At 35.1% G+C, this 17,970-nt stretch overlaps 1 protein-coding gene across 1 annotated transcript in view; it reads right to left on the minus strand.

Moving 5' to 3' along the window:
* PREX2 (phosphatidylinositol-3,4,5-trisphosphate dependent Rac exchange factor 2) overlaps positions 1-17,970 on the minus strand; it is a gene marked incomplete at its 5' end in the record, with an annotated part of 262,693 nt that overhangs the window by 174,944 nt on the left and 69,779 nt on the right. The window contains 5 exons of the mRNA XM_084229429.1: positions 7,013-7,174; positions 11,047-11,148; positions 12,856-12,960; positions 15,201-15,323; positions 16,655-16,726. Of these exons, the coding sequence (XP_084085555.1) occupies positions 7,013-7,174; positions 11,047-11,148; positions 12,856-12,960; positions 15,201-15,323; positions 16,655-16,726 (564 nt within the window). The remainder of the gene's footprint in view (positions 1-7,012; positions 7,175-11,046; positions 11,149-12,855; positions 12,961-15,200; positions 15,324-16,654; positions 16,727-17,970) is intronic.

A 17,970-nucleotide genomic window follows, 5' to 3' on the forward strand; every position in this document is an offset into this window, starting at 1 on the left:
AGCCCCAAACTAACACTGAAGAAGGTGTGAAAGAATCAGTGTTCTTAAAATAAGGAAGCTATGCATAATCATTAATTATGAACTGCCCTAAGGCTTTTATATAGAATGTAATACATATTTACATATCTGATACAGATATTTTAAAATAACATTTTACCCTAAGAGTCAGAGTCCTGATGTCTTTTAGCAATTCCTTATAGAAGAACCAAAATCATGTATCTGCATAATTTATAGGTTTTATCTTTTTAATGCCTATTTCCCAGGAATCTACATTGATGTAAAATCTGTGCTTACAATGAATTATGTATAAAGGATTAAATACAGCAAAACCTCCCCACAGGAAGTTACTGGCTTACTTTCATTAGATCAAGTAAGTAATGTTAACTGATAGCTCAAGGTAAAAGTAATCATAAAGAAATAACTGTTACCAGTTGTTGGAAACATATTTGCTCAAGGTAAAAGTAATCATAAAGAAATAACTGTTACCAGTTGTTGGAAACATATTTATCTAGTAGCTTCCCTTAAAAAACTTCTTTTCTACCAAAGCTGGGAAAATCTTATTCCTCCTCCATCACCACTGCCCCAGCAGGGCAAGGATGAAACATGTCAAGAGAAGTTCATTAGACTAAAGAAACAGAACTTGTACTATAGAAATACTGTTATAAAGACTGAATATCTAACAATTGCAGCATTTTCAACTATAGTTCAAAGAAGTAAAAAAAAAAAAATCCTGTAACATTTTTGAATCGTAAGTCAGAAGAGAATGCTAAAGAGAGAACTAGAGAACATCCAAGTTGCTGAATAATAAAACAAATTTTGGACTCCAAACAGAACCAAGTCAGAATCACTGCCATTAATCAGAAGACACAAAAGTATTTAAAAAAAAATAGTAAGAAGTCACTGGCAATTAATACTTAATACATAGTAATGATATTTGTATTTAATTATCATTCAACTCACTATGTATCACACATTAGGCTAGATGCTGGGAACCCAGAGATGGAGACATGACCCACTCCCGAGAAACATACTGGTAAAAGAAATCGATATGTAAACACAGATTAAATGCAGTATGATCAGTGCAATAGCAGGACATTGATAAAATGAGTGTTGGCAAGAAAAACCAGTGATTAATATGGTGATAGCTGTGGGTGTTTGTGATTATATGTGTTTATAATTAATGACACAGTACATTCCATGTTGAGGTTTCAGGTTCAAATGAGATTCAGTAATTTTCTTTGTCAAATGTATTAAGTACAATTTTGATATGTCATCTTCCCTACAGTTAAGAGATCTACCTGAAGGAATGAAACCAACAGTGCCTTCAGTTATCAGAGATCAGACTCAGAGGCAGCCATGTTGCAATATTCCTTACCAGCAGCTCTTCTTGCTATGTGTGCCTCATTTACACAACCCAACACAAAGATCCTAACAACTCAGAAAGTAATTTTTAAGTAGTTGAATTTTTGATTCTACAATCAAGGTATACAATCAGCTGCCACTTATATGGTCAGTACACATAAAAAACTTAAATTTCAAAGCAGCATTACAATTTAATATGGGTACAAGACATATTTCCTAAGTGGCTAGATACCGAAGTATGCTTTCAGAATATGACTTCAGCCAAAAAAAGATCATCTCAACTTTGTGTGTTTATTTTATGGCTTCTGTTCTCATTTTCAATGTTTCCTAAAACATTAAAATCACAATTTATGAAGAACTCCAATTATAGAATTAATCTCTTCCCCTTGAGAACCCAATACAGATAATATTGCTAAATTATACATGGGTTATCTGAAATAGCACATCTTTAATGTTAGTTATATAACTTAGTAGTATAAGTTAGATAATGGTTCTTCACTGATACTTCATGGTTATGTGGTGGTAAAATCACTGTAAAGTGAAAACATTCACTAATTATCTAACCTTATTATCAGCTCTTTCTCTTTAACAGCAGTGTATGGAACTTTCAAATTTTCAACTAAATGCTGAGTTTCAATATCAGAAAAACAAATTGCAAAAAGAAACTATAATCCAGTAAAAGATAAAAGATGACACAAGATTTTGAAACTGAGCCTCCCCTGGTGGCGCAGGCGGTTGAGCGCCAGGCTGTGAAGCTATCCACAGTCTCTGCAGCACAGGTTGGATGGATCCCGGCCAGCCAGGGCGCAGCAGACCTCTCCTGTTGCACCCGCTGCTCCCCTCAGCAGTGCATTTCGTCAGTCTGCCTGTTCTGTTCCCCGTTCTGTCTCTGGTGAATCCTCTCAGCCTCCCACACATTTGGTCTGTACCCTGGTTCGTGTCTAAATAAATAAATAAATCTTTTTTAAAAAAATCTTGAAACTTCCTCATTCATATAAAACACCTTACAGACAAAGATCTAACAAAGTTAGACCCATTCATAGTGGAAGAAAATTGCAAAGAATGACAAGTAGACAGAAGCTTCATAAGAGAATACATTCAATATCGAGAAGTTTCTTGACAAACTTGATAATGTATTTAAATATTACTAGAGAAATATCTTTTTAAAATACTATGAAAGTCAAACATAAAAGATTATCACATTGTCTTATACAATTTTGTCATAAAATACGTTTCCCCCAAAAGATGAATTCTTGCAATGCTCAAATTACTAACAAAAATTATAACCTAAATTCTTCTATGTTGATAAAACAAACTAATTATGTAAAGTTTCATTTTACTAAGATAAAAATTCCAGTCAAATTTTCACACTTATGAAATTTTGATCCCCTTTGTAAGTGGATTCACTTTCAACAGTCTTTTTCCAGGATCTTCGTCTTTAAATAACAAAGACCACCTGTAAACTAATTCTGTGTCAATGTAGTAAACAAATTTGCATCTATCCAATTGCCTAATGAAAATTACAAAAAAGAAACAGTTTTCATTACAAACTCTAGAAGACTCACACTCATGAAATAACAAGAAAACATGACTTGAAGTCAATGCAAATCAGACAAAAACTCAAATATAAGCAGCAAACAGAATCCAAAGCCAACAAGGAGTGATTGTACAATGGTCTTGTAACATTTTATTTCTCCACAAAAGAAGGTAATTAAGAGAAGTCAAATTTCTCTTGTTTGTTTTTACTTCGAAGTGCAAATGTTATGATGAACTTTATTTTTTCTAACACTTTCATATGTTAATCATTTCTTTTTTATCATTATTTTTTCTAAATTGAGAAATCAATTCCAAACAGGCCTAAAAATGACAGAAAGCTGAATCATTAAATGACATAATGTTTATTGATACTCCCAAGTCAATATATGACTCCAAGGGTTATAGCTATTACTACAATACACTTGATCAACCAAAAAACTGACTGAAACTGTGAACGGTCCTCTTCTACAAAATGAAAATAACTTTGATTAAACAGCTAACAAATTTCCTTTCCAAAACACATTTATCACTGTCCTACAATTACCTTCAGTAGAATATCTTCTGAATGATGAATAAAATACCTGATTGAGATATAATAAATTATACTAATAAAAGTCGGCGTTTCAAAGTTAAAATTGAAACAAACTATCTTTTGTGATAGCAGTCACTATGTAATACTGACTAAAAAAAAACTTTTTATAATCAACCTACTTTTAAGGACAAGCAGGAAAACCAACTTAATCTTAAAAGTTTGCTAAATTTTTATCTGAGTGCATATGATATTACATGGTGGTATAAATATAAGCTTTAGAATCAGTCTATGTTCAAATCGAAACACTATCATCTCTTAGTTTTAAGAGTTTAAATTATACAGCCTTAATTTTTTAAATCTGCCCTCCCCTCAGCAAATTTACCAAAGCAAGGTTTGTGGAATCTTGGATTTTGATCTTGCATCTTGAGCGGTGTAATACAAGTATGGAAAAATTATTAGAGCTCATTCATTTTACATAAGGCACTGACAAGACTGCCAAATAGCATCAGCTATGTACACACTCTGTTTAAGTCTGATTCTGTAGTTTTCCACTGATTCTGCAAGCTCCCAATAACTTTTCAATTAATTGTTCTTTTAGTTCCCATTGCTCGGAATAATTTAAACTGCATATACTAGACAAATGAGAGGAACTTCCAACGGGTACAACCCAAATGCTGATCCAATACCATTTCTCACCTGCATAGTATGTCGTCACAGTATTCAGCATACTTTCACGTATTTCCCTTGACCTCTGTAATAACCCACACTATATGTAGGAGATGTCTGATGTGTTAGCCCCCGAACTTAGGGATAGCGTCCTGATTAGAAACCAAGTATGTTCAAAAGTCATGCTTTGATCACTATGTCATATGATTTGGGAACAATAAATTTCAAATGTTACTTGCTTAATTCAACATAAAGGAATGTAAATGATAATTTGGTGTCATAAAATGCTAGTTACCCAAGAGATTTTACTGTAAAAATTCTTCACTTGATTAGTGGGGAAATAATACTCTGGAAAATTAAGTGACTCAGCTGACCATAGATCTGAGGCATACAGCGGGGGAGGAGGAAGGAAAGAGGTTAAAATAGGGAAGGAAGAACACAATGGACTATAGTGATAGATAATGGATGATATGGTGGTGGGAAAACTATGAGGATTTCATGTGAGGAGAGAAATCAATACTGCCCCCAAACTAACAAATACATAAGAAAAAAATATATATATACACATAGATTATATATATATATATAATACATAGAGAGAGAAATTTTAGTGACTCACTTGAGATAATAATCTACCCTGCGTGTTAATAATGCAAATTTATGGTGTATCAGAATCAGATCCCATTCAAGAGAATTTTAGTAAATGGAGCAAGAATGTCATCTCTAAAGTGGTCATCAATGGTCGGCTGGAGCTCTTGGAAGGAGCTGGATAGGGCTCAAGTCTCCTAACCTTGAAATCTCTCTAAGGAATCTATGTTCTGTAACTATCATGGCATTGGATATCTGTCTTTGGCCCTGCCCTAACCCTATTTAAGTTTCTCTAAATATACCCCAAGTTGTCTGCAGGCTGAGCGATAATCCCTGTTAGCAATTCAGAGAGAGTTCTTTAACCATTCCCACTTCCTGCCAGTGCCAAATTCATCCTGTATGACTCTGTGTCCCTCTATTCTGTGTACTTTTAGAATCCCAGTAGACTAGCAATTTCTCCTAAATTTCCCAGAAGTGACAAAGATTAAATAAATAAACACTTTCCTCCACCCTATCTGTAGGTGGTAGACTGAGATAGAGAATGAGATTCTGATCAGAAGATGACAAGTAATGGGAAGGACCCTGTTCCAAGGTGCAGTCCCTCAAAGTCCCAAAACACCCAATCACTATTATGTAATCATTTTCAAATCCTGCTCCAGTAGATGATGTGTTGCCACTCTTTTTGAAAGTGGGCATTCATATTACCTCCTCTGTGGCTGTTAGAACAGTCCTATCTGATTTCCTCCAGCCAGTTTCCTCTGTCTTGATTCTCCTTTTCTCTCTTGCACACCAAGCATTGTAAAGCATGAAGCACTGAAAATTAGGCACTGTCTGTATGGGTTATAAATGACCAGTTAAGGCCCATATATAGTCTACCTTTGAGACTGGCATATACAGTGCAAGAAATACTATTTTTAAGGAATCTATCATTTCTGTGGTAGACTTAATTTTGGAAACAAAATTATGGTAGCTTCCATTTCCCTGGTAAGGAGAAAAGAGCCTATGAGGGTTTTGTTCTGGTAAAAGGCCTGGCAGATGACACTGACAAACGCTGCAATTTAAAGCAAGTTTAGTTTTTCTTCCACTGTTTGAGTGACATCAGAATGGCAAAAGCAAACTTCAGTTCATTTTTCTCATCCCAGCAGGATAACAGTTCCCCGGGAAAGGAATTATCATCATGAATCAACTGTAAAACACACAACCATTTTAACTGATTGAAATAAATAGTATTCAGGCTGAAATGGGAGGTCACCCTGCACACTTGAAATGGAAGAATACAGATGAGGAGCAAGCTGAGTGAGACCCCCAACAGCATTTTAAAAGATTCATGGCAAAGAGTAGATAAATAGAATTCTCTAAGTTCAGTATTTGAGATTTCTTTGCAGATTTAAGTAGGTTTAATTTTAGATCTAAATGGAAATCAACATATTGAAGATAAGGAATGAGTTAGTCAATTATAAAGCCCTAAAGAGAAAAGCATTTGACTTGGATTTGTGTGATGCATATTTGACTACAAACATTTTAAAACTTTTTTATACTTTAAAATTTATCTTAATTGCTTACTTTATAACAAAAACATATCCTAGTTGAAATTTCATGCTAATTTAAATCAAGGCAATTTAAAAACAATTTTAATTTATTCTTTGTATAGGGCTAAAGTAACAGAGGAGTCCACCCCCAGGAAATAACTGGAATTCAAAATTACCATAATTCAAAACACATTACAGATTCTAAATATCACTCTTCATTTGCTTGCAATTTAAAAAAATCTTTAATGCATTGTGATACCATATAACTTTTCATCTTGAATGGACCTTAAAAATGACATGACAGCCAGTTCCTTCATTTTAGAAATGAAGAAATTCAGATTTGGGGGTTAAACAGGTTTGAAATTCAAAGTAAGTGGGCTTAAAATGAAATGCATCAAGCACAGAATTGAGAGGGTCTGAAATTAAAATCATAGCACACATGTTGAGCTTTTCTGCCCCTTACTTTCTCCAAGATTGGGCTATACAATTATTGACCTAAGTCAAGGCAGAAAAAATGTTAAATCATGATGCACAAATACTTTAATACCAAAGCTTACAACTTATGCAATATCAGCTGGCTATATCAAAAACCTGTAAAGTGGAGGTTAAGTCAATTAATTGTCACTTGGTATAAAGATATTTAAGAATTATAATAATAGCACTTTTTAGAAATGGAATAGCCCTATAGCATTATGTAAGAAAATGATCAGTTATGATTCTCTCTGATGTCAATAATTCTACACATAAGCATAAGACAACAAACTATTTTAAGCTCAATGGCTGAGTAAAGTGACTGTACCTCCCAGCCTTCAATGTGAGACTGCCATTCCTCTAAAACTTCCAACTTCTCCATCTGTCTCTTGGCCTCGTTTATGTTGGAACAGACGGCTTTCATGGCTTGGAGGGCTTCCATCACTGCTGCGTAGTCACTGTGTTTCCTTGGAGTCCGCTTCAGCAACTCCTGTTTATACACAAAAAACAAATCACCCTTTGATCTTCAGCTTTCTGGTACAGCAGGTTCAGACTGACCAGGAAATGAAAACTGCAAAGATCGTGAGAGCCACTTTCAGAAGTGACATCAAACTCTACCAAGATAAAGATCAAAAACAAAAGGTTAAATCAGTGAAGAAGTACTATTCCATGACATGCTGCCATCACTTTAATTTTTCCCTCAAAATTATTTTGTTTTTAAAAAATAAATTTCCTTTCAAATTATCAAGTATGTCACACACAGCATGTAATTTTTTAATAAGTTTGAACTTTTGCTTCTTTCTATGCAAATTTTATTTCCTAGCCTTTAACAGAATAATTTTAAATTATGGTCATAATTTCAAAAATAATATAAAAGCCTTATTTTTGTAATAATTTTTGAGAAACTCTAAAAATATATAGTAAATAAAGCAAAATTTTTAAGTAATGTCTTTGACTCTAACAAAATAAATAACTTATAAATTCCAAAATGCTCCATCACTACAGAAGGAATGTATGCCTTTTTTCCACCCAGAGGTCAGGTTCATTCTGTGATGAACAAATGGTAATCTGCCCTCCTACATACATACAAACTTTGTTTTTGTTTTGGGGATTTTTATTTATTTTTTTTTCCCATTCAGGATATCAGAACCAGAGTAAAATTTAATCTCTTCACTATATTAAAAGTTCTTGTTTAGAAGCACAAAATTAAACATTTTCACCCACTGTCTAGACAGTTGTGACCACATTGCTTTTTAATTAGTCATTTGTTTCTTTACTACAGTTGCCATCATCATGTAACTAACACAATTACCAAAATCCTCAGGCAATTCTTTAAAAGAATTGTCTTAATTCCTAACATACAGTGGGAAAATATGCAGCACTTAACCCTCTTGAGTTCTATTATTGTTGAAAAGTCTGCCATACTCTTGGATTCTGCGTTCAACATGTTCACACTCTGTTTTATAGAACCAGTGGAAAAGAATACACATTATATCACTCCTAACACAAGGGATACAAAGTCACACTGGATCACAGCATATAAGGGCTTCTCCAGAAAATCTAGAGTAAAGGCATCTGTAAATTATCTGAAATGGTCAAATCAGTCTGCAGGCTCTGACTTAAGGCCCAAAAGAATTGTGCCCGGTAGGTATCTGAGGTGAAACATGAATTTAGATCACTTGAAAAAGCAAGCGAAATAACCAGTAATATTAATCTTTTATCAACTACTTGCTATTAACCCAATGCTCATTGACCAACCCAGTAATTTCAAGTTCCACAAGTAAGACCAACCTATCTTTTTACCTTAACATGACAGCCTAGTCCCTTCATGTTTTTCTCTGAATAAATAAAAACATTCAGGGCCTTGCCGGTAGCACAAGGAGTTAAGCACCTCACTATGAAGCAATCTGCAGCCTCTGCAGCACAAGTTCGATCCCCTGGCCAGCCAGGGAGCAACCCACATGGCACAGCAGACCTCTCCTGTCTCGCCCGCTGCTCCCCTTAGCAGTGTACTTTGGTCAATCTGCCTGTTCTGTTCCCCACTCTGTCTCTGGTGAATCTTCTCACCGCCTGCATCTCTGGCCTGTACCCCAGCTCTTGTATGCATAAATAAATAAATCTTTAAATAAATAAATAAAAACATCCAAAATCAAAGAGAAGGAATACCAGTAGATTTCTACAGCTGATAGTACAACTATCAATACTGTCATATCTACTACAAAAGTAAATTACATTTTTCTTTTTCTTTGTGAAGATAATTTTTAAAAGAGAGGGAAAAAAATCTCTCCACTGTTTGAAGCCACTCTAAATAGACCTCCTCTTCCAAAGCAAGGATTGGCCTTGGTCCTGTCTTCTAAGAGGTCAGCTCAGACACCTAAGATCATCCCCAGCAGAAATGAATGATTTAGAATCACACTGTGGCATGGCATATTTTCTTAATACCACTATCCCATCTGACTTTTCAAACAAACACATCATTGGGATTCCAAAATCAGGACCAGGAATAGCTGCAAGGAGGACATGTGCAAAACTGAGCAGATGACTGAGGGGAATCTCAGAAAAATAGGAGTCACTATTGCACCAATATGTCTGCCCTCTGCAAAAGTGAAGATAACTGTATTAGTTTCCTTCCTTGCCTTTTTATGGTTTACTCAAGCAATTTTATCTTTAAATAAGGAAACATCTCTTACAATGAAATTTTATACAGAAACCCAATTTGCACAACTGACAGGAGATGCAGTAAAAATATGTATTTTTGTTCAAATTCATAATATTCATCTCTGAAATTATATCAGTAAGAACATGATTGAATATATCTATAGCATATATGAGTATTTTAAATAAAAATCAAGTAGTGTCAATAGATCAAAATAAAAAAGAGCATAAACTGTATATAAAGAATAATGGGACCTCCCTGGTGGCTCAAGGGGTTAAGTCTGAGCACTATGAAGCTATCAGCAGCCACTGCAGCATGAGTTTGATGCCCAGCCAGGGAACTAACCCTCATGGCACAGCAGACCTCTCCTGTCTCCCCTGCTGCTCCCCTCAGCAGTGTATTCCAGTAGATCTGCCTGTTCTGCTCCCTACTCTGTCTCTAGTAAATCCTCTCACCTCTCCACCCTTCTGGCCTACACCCCAATTCTTGTATGCATAAATAAATAAATCTTTAAAAAAAGAAAAATGGCTAAATTTATGGAATAGGCACTATTCTAAATGATTGTAAATATAGCTCAATTGATTACCATTATGTAATCTTTCATATTTTTGCAAATATATGTATACACACATATACACATGGACATTCTTATAAGCATATGCTATAATTTCATCATCATTTTTTGTTTCATAAATGAAAACTCAAGACTTTAAGTGGTTAGATTATGTGCTTCAGACATACAGGTAGTAAAAATATTTAGGATTTGAACTCAGACCTCATGTGCTCTTATCTTATTTTCAAAATCATATTTTCACTATTCAAATCAATACACCCTCTTGAAGTTTGGGCAGTGGTTTGTACAATAATTTTTTCATAATAAAAATTTTGATCACTACAATGTATCTACAAAATTAATGGAGCAGGGGCCTCCCTGGTTATGCAAGGGGTTTAGACGCAGCCTATGAAGCAATCCACAGCTACTGCAGCACAAGTTCAATCCCCGGCCAAGGAGCACAAGATCTCTCCTGACTTGCCCACCACTCCCCTCAGCAGTGTATTTCAGTCAGTCTGCCTGTTCTGTTTCCCACTCTGTCTCTGGTGAATCCTCTCACCCCCCCACACCTCTGGCCTACACCCCCATTCTTGTATGCATAAATAAATAAATTTTAAAAACAAATTAATGGAGCAATTTTTCACCTCCCAGAGGCAATGTCTTCTTAGCACTGTCACTCCATGCTCTATCATTTATTGTCTGCCCCATGTAACCCACACTAGTCTCAAAACAATCATTTAAAAATGAGACTCTGAAAATATGTAGCTTTGACATTAACTTCATTCACATCATGACATAACCAATATTAAAAGAAATTGAAAATAATGTCAACAACAAATTTACTGAAGATAAAGAACTCTGTAAATAATATGCTATACAAACTAATCATTATTACTTAATGGTACTTATCTTGAAACTAATGCATTTAATTTAATGAAAGTAAAATAAGCATATTTTCTGCAAAAAAAGCAGTAAAAGTTTCTTTTCTCAAAAGACCTGCTTCCACAAAAGTAACAAAAATGACCATTTTCTCCAATATCTATGCTCTGTCCTTTCTTTAGAATGTTAATTTAAAAGAAAAAAAATTAAAAGACCACCAACAAAATGCACAACTATAAGGAAAATGTTACAATGAAGTAAACATTTAAAATACCTTCAACAAAAGAGGGTACTTGCATATTCTTTGTATTGGTGTTACTAAATATCCTTCCAGAGGAACATCTGTATTTTTTCGTCCTCCAAGTAGCATGCAGTTCTGGGATAGAAATAAACATAATTAATTGCATTTTTAAACCTAGAACTATGAAACTTTTCACTATCATAAAATTTCATGTAAAAAACTTGTGAAATCATGTCACTTCATAACTATCTCCTTTCCCTATGAGTTGCAATCACATAGTATCAAAAGAATAAAATACTTAGTGGTAAACATAATAAAGTATAAGGCCTGAATATATAGTTATTAAATATGACAGCAAAAGCATAGTCAACGTGGAAAAAATTAATAAATTGGACTTCAACAATACTTAACATTTTTATTTTCAAAAAATAATTTTTAAAATGATCAAATCACACTGGGATATTTGCAAATTATAAGTTTGATATAGGACTTGTATCCAAAATGAACAGTACGTCAATATAAGATAAATATCCCAACTTAAATATAGACAGAAAGATTTAATTAAGCATTCCACCAAAGAGGATAAGTGAATGGCTAATGAGCACACGAGCACAAACTTAATATCACTAATAGTGATATGCAAATAAAAATCACCATGAACTACAACTACACACCACCAGGATGAGTACAATCAGAACATGTTGGAATGATATAACATGTTGGAAATGATATAGAGAAACTGCAGTCCTCATGCGTTATTGGAGGATATGGCTTAGCCACATTGGCAGAATGAAAATATATGTCCACATGAAGACTTAGTCATGAATATTCATAACATCATTAGTTATAACTGCCCAAACTGGAAATTCCCTCACTTTTCTATACTAGCAAATATTTCCTTCCGAAACAACCTCTTATATGTAGAGTTTTCAAGGATCATCATTATCACAGTCACTTATTGACCCAATATTTATTAGCTAGCAAATGCATAAATAAAATATGGCATGTCCACACAAGGAACTAACAGTCATCAATAAAAACAAGTGGAATACAGATATTTGTGACAACAAGATGAAGCTCAAAAACATTTTACTGAGTAAAAGAAGTCAGGCATTTAAAAAATTACATTATATGATTTCATTAATATGAAATCTCCAGGGAAGGCAAATCTACAGAGATAGAAAACAAATCAGCAGTTGCCTGGAGCTAATGGTGGGAATGGATGGACATGAGCTGTAAACAGACATGAGTGATTTTATGGGGTAACAGAAATGTAAAACTGGATCACGAGGGTGGATGCTCAACTCCACAATTTGCTAATAGCACTGAATTGTACATTTTAGTGTGGTCCTCACCAGTGATTAGATTGTACAAGTAACTGCCCAAATATGCATCTATTTGTACTACCCTAAAGACATTATATACATCGCTCTTTTCATGAAAACTGAACAAGGAATGAAATCTTTAAATTTCTTTTCTCATTTATTTCCTTTCTTTATCACCCCATTTACAGCTCTCTTAGGAAAAGTAAATGAAACCCGAGGGATCTGAAGAACATGAGAGTAATGATGAACTCTGCCATAAACTGTCTTCTCTCACTTAGTGCCTGTGGGTCTCACAAACAATTCATAATCAACCAGAAGAGGGCATTATTAGCATTTCCCCAAACACAAGCTTCTCCCAACTCTCGATTCTTGTTATCAAAGGACAAGCTTCCTAACCTGTGTATGTTAAAAGAGTTGTCCCAAAGAAGTTTTTTACACCACACTGAGGCTATACCTTGGCTTTTCCTGAGCCTATCAACAAATAACAGCCGATGGTAACACGTAATTATCTACTTACCAAAAGAAAAGTCCGGATTGTTCTTATTTTGTTAAGTTCAAGAAGCAATTTTTGTGCCTTCTCGTGGTTACTACAATATTCATCATAGATACGAAACTTGTCTTTCTGTGAATTCAAGTAAGAGTAAGTTAAGAGTTACATTATTAACCATTTTGAAATTTTAACCTGGATGATGTTTGTGAACAAATTTCAGTGTTTTTACTATGTTTCAAGAAGTATACTGTATGTATATATAACTTTTTTTAATTTTCTTAATCCATGAATTATAGCTTAGAGGAGACAAGCTTACATCAATTATAGTTCAATATGATGCATGGTTTAACAGAGAAATGATCGAATGGTAGAAAACCCCAGAAAGTAGAGCACTTAATTTTGATGGGAAGATTCAGACACAGCTTTTCAAAGGCAATGATATCTCAGCAAGGCACAAGAGATGAATTCATGACTCTTGGACAGGGAGAGGGGAAAAAAGTATTTTACATAAAGGAAAAGGCATGTACTAGACCTTATAGGTTTAGAAAAATAGTACCCTGCAGTTTATATGCACCATCTGGACACTTGTATTAAAGAGGGATGTTGACAAAATGGAGAATATGTAGCAACAACTGACAAGGGTAAGGACAGACCTTGAAGACACTACATAAGATGTCATTTCAGAGAGAGATATTTGTTAGTATAGAAAAGTCAGGAAATGGCAACTATTTTCAAATAGTTATGATATATAGTGTAAAAGATTTCCATCTCATATATCTCCAAAACATAAAATAGGACCACGAACTGCACAGTTCAACGGTAGTGATGGGAACTGATAGGCATATTTGGAATTAATGAAAAGATTTTCTAACAATTAGAGCTATTACTAAAAATAGAGCCTTCACAGTTATTATAGAAAGTACACTTGTCAAAAAAATAATTTCACCCTCATGATCTCTAAGCTCTCTCTACCTGTAAGATTTTCTCTAAGTGATTATGATGAATAACAAAGCAGTAGAATAAAAGAGGAAGACACAGAAAATTTATTAATCAAATATTAGAACTAAAGTGTGTCCTTTGAAATTTCAAAGAAATGCATCTACAAACACTGACTGCTATTTTTATAGCCAGCAGAAAATGTACTGGATTACTTAATTCAAGAGATGGTATGACCCAGAATAAAATAAACCTCAGAAATAGTTTAGCTAAATTCATGGATGACAGATTCATAACGTGTTATTGAGGAAATGTATGTCAGAGTACAAAATTCCCATGTGTAACCCTGAACTGAGACAGCAACTACTCCAGCTGGCAGAAGATTCCAATTCTCTCATGAAAAGGCACAGTCTGGGGTAAGTGGACACAAACATACATGGCTTCCAGCCATACCCAAGACAAGCACGGCTTGATGGTCCTACATTAAGGAATCTCCCCCTGTCATATAATAGAATACGTTCTGATTATAAAAATAACATGTGCTGAGTCTGCTCATTATATATAGAACAGAAAGCTTTATAAAAAAAGCTAAATGGACAATGAAAAATTTAACATAAATTGATTTGTATGACAAAATACCTATACATTAAATATAACAATTGCATTTTGATGAAAAAATGGATTTAATTTGGTATTCTGGAATATTAGTATCAGCTGAATGGCATAAATAGCAGCACTATTTTTCTATTTTTAGTATGAATGTCCTCTAGTTTTGGAAAAAAGTCCACATTGCAGGTGGCATTTTACTTTGTAAATTGCCTAAATAACTTTAGTGATCACGTACAAAGGATATGAAAATAATCATACCAGCACAATACATGATTTGAAACAACTAAACGCCGACTTGCTATTTTTTCTACACTGCTCAATACAACCTTCTGAGAAACCATCCTGGAGAAAGATTCAAACATAGGCATATGTATACCTTGAGGCTCTGGGTTTGTTCACCTCTATGTCTGTCACAGAAATTGCTTAACAAGGGAACATTCTGACTAATAAAAGGCTCATCATGCCATTATAAGATTAAGGATTTTCTGCTTCAAAAGAGGAATGCTCTATGTTTGAGAAAAACATAAAAATCCATTCATTATGAATAGCCTGAATATTCATTAGAATTCAAAGCTACAGAGGATGCGAAGAACTAACTCTTTTGAAAAAAGAAAAGGCTGTTTATTCTTCACTGAGTAAAATGGATGATGTGAGGCGCTCTCCCCTTTTCTGGCTCCAAGTAGAAGATTTCATTGGCCTTAAAGGACCCCAAACTTTTGGTGTCAGATTTTACTTCTGATGCTGAAATCACACATACCACTATGCCAAAAACTAAACCTTAATGTCCAGGGGGAAAGGGCTTTTAAAATAAACAGAAATTTTCCTACAAAGTGAAGAAAGCAGGTTCCCACTTCTTGCTGAGCGTTAGGTTCAGGATGTAAGCATTCTTCCACGACTTTTAAAAATTCTTTATGTACTGCAAGGATATCTTCAATGTTTGAGAACAGCATCTGTAAATAAATAAATGTGTAAGCAAGTGCAATAATAAGGCTCATTTAAAAATAAAAAAGAAGTCATCTATATGAGAGTAGGGTTCTCACTCCAAGTTAAAAACTTCTGTGGATAGATAGCTTTCCTACTTCTATTCCTTCCTTCCACCCAGCTGGCAGAGTGTCAATTCTGTCTGGACATTCCCACACAATTCTGGGAACCGGGAACCTATTCCTAGCTCTCAGGAAAAGTCAAAGTGATCAAATCCAAGTGTGGTAGTGCAAATCCCAGTAAGAGAAATGGCTTCCAGGTGAAACAGAATGGGCAGATTTGACGGCAGATGTTTCAACTTCTTTGCTCCCTGCAATGGACAGTCCTTTCCCCCTCTACAGAGTACTAATCTAGAAGTGAGAGCAGGGACAGATACAGAGTCACTTTGCAGTGTAGAAGCCAGTTCAGGGGCAAAGTAGATGACTTGGATGGCAGACTGAAGAGCTAGAGAGACCCTGGCAATTGCATAGTGCTCCGCCTGTCATCACTCCTAAACCTTCTCTTCTGTCTGGAGTTTCCTAACATAGGGTCAAAGTATCTTCAAGTCAATTTCACTAACAGGTGTTTTTGTCTGAAACCAAAAGCATGTGAATGAAAACATTCTATGGTAGGAGAGCCTGAAAATTAGTATTTAACTTTTGGGGAACCAGAGTCAGAAAAGCCTATAAAATCCTTGGAAGTTTTTTTATTTTCAGTAAGGTACAATGGCAAAGTAACATTAAAAGTAACTATTAATGATGATTTAGAGAACTTCAGTGAATAAATAATCACAGAAATTAGTTTTCATTTACTAGCCACCTTCTTTTTCCAAAACTCTTTATAATTTTCCTTTCCTATAGCTTAAAAGGAAATATACATTCCTTTCTAAGTTGGCAGATATTATGCAGACTTTATTTTCTGTACCATCCAAACAGATTGTTCTTGAGTGATCACAGACACAGGACATTATGTTTGCCCTTGAGCCACCTCTAACAATCCCCTTATCCACAGCTCAGCTCCCTTCTTCTCATAGACACCAATGGTTTTAGGATAGGATTTATTTTTCTTCCTCTTTCCAAGCATTCCCAGGCCTTGGCAAAACAATTTCTCTGTGTCTTCTAGGCCATGCTTTTAACCCCCATTTCTTTCCCCAAACTCTAGTTTCACTTTTTTTTCCAAATTGATATATACACAAGTGATTCACACAAGAACTTACACTGGAACTGAAGATAAGTAGAGAGTACTACAGTAACAGCCCACAAATAAAATTTTATCTAAGGAGAACTTGTGTCTGGGTGAAGTGCCAATTGTACCTCCTTACCTTCACTGTTTCTTCTGTTACATTTTTATCAATTTTTGAGGCCGCGCACTGGTTCATTCGATGTAAGAATGCCTGCATGAAACAAGAAAAATAACGTTAGGAAAATAAAATAACTGGATGTTGATCAGAATTTGAAAGATTTTACAAGAAACCAAAGTTTAAAAACCCAATAGCTGTTGGTCCTACATGGAAATAACATTTCCTTTATATTTAGGGGACAGGGCTGAAAGTGATTACATATATATGGATTAAATTTATCCACCAGGGGCCTCACAAGTGGCGCAGCAGTTGAGCGCTTGGTTGCGAGGCTGCCCACAGCCTCTGCAGCGCCGGTTCGATCCCCGGGTCCCACATGGCGCGCAGACTTCTCCTGCCACCTGCTGCTCCCCTCAGCAGTGTACTTCGTCCATCTGTCTGTTCTGCTCCCCGCTCTGGCTCTGGTGAATTCTCTCACCCTCCTGTGCTTCTGACTGTACCCAGTGCTTGTATAAATAAATAAATAAATAAATCTTAAATAAATAAATAAATGAATAAATAAATAAATAAATAAATAAATTTATCCACCAGGGTCTCAAAGTTCTGTGACAAACATTTAAAGTCAGATGTTTCCTAAACTTTTAAATATTGTGAAGCATAAAAGAACAAAATGATATTGCTAACGAAAAACAAAAGAGTCAGAAAATCTAAAGCCACCCCTTTAGAACTGAGAAACATTGAGGGAAAAGGTGGAAGGGAGGGAGGAGGAGGGAAATGGGAGAAGAGGAAGAGGGAGACAGACTCTTCGAGAAATAATCAAAGACCTCTCTTTTCCTCCCATCTCCTTCCCCAAAGTTTCAGGAAGGCATAATATGAATTTCTGGGATCAGGTGAGATTTCTCCATAGCCCTGTGGCTGGCAAATAACTTCATTAGTAATTCAAAGTATTGTGAGTTCTTAAATGGTCATTAAGCTTTGGTCTATGACTAAATGCACTAATATTTTTGCAAAGAAAAAGAGAGCAGAATGATTGATTTATAGTGGGCCTTTAAAATAATGTTTAGAAGGAAAAGAAGAGATGTTTTCACCAGAAAAATGGACACTGTCCATTACCAATCTAGTGAGCAGGACAAATCATTCCTTCCTTTTTCTGACTTGCAGGCTCTGCACATTACCTGCCCAATCAGGGTATGACTGCGCAGACCACCAGCTCCCAAGGCACAAAGAAGCTCTAAGGAATCTGTGAATATTGTATCCAGCAAATGAAAACTAAGGCATGAACCCCATTTTTGACATGCTACATTTACAAATATTTAAAAGATCAAAACCTAGGATTGTTG

The sequence above is a fragment of the Talpa europaea genome, assembly GCF_964194135.1.
Source record: "Talpa europaea genome assembly, chromosome: 3".
Lineage (NCBI taxonomy): Eukaryota > Metazoa > Chordata > Mammalia > Eulipotyphla > Talpidae > Talpa > Talpa europaea.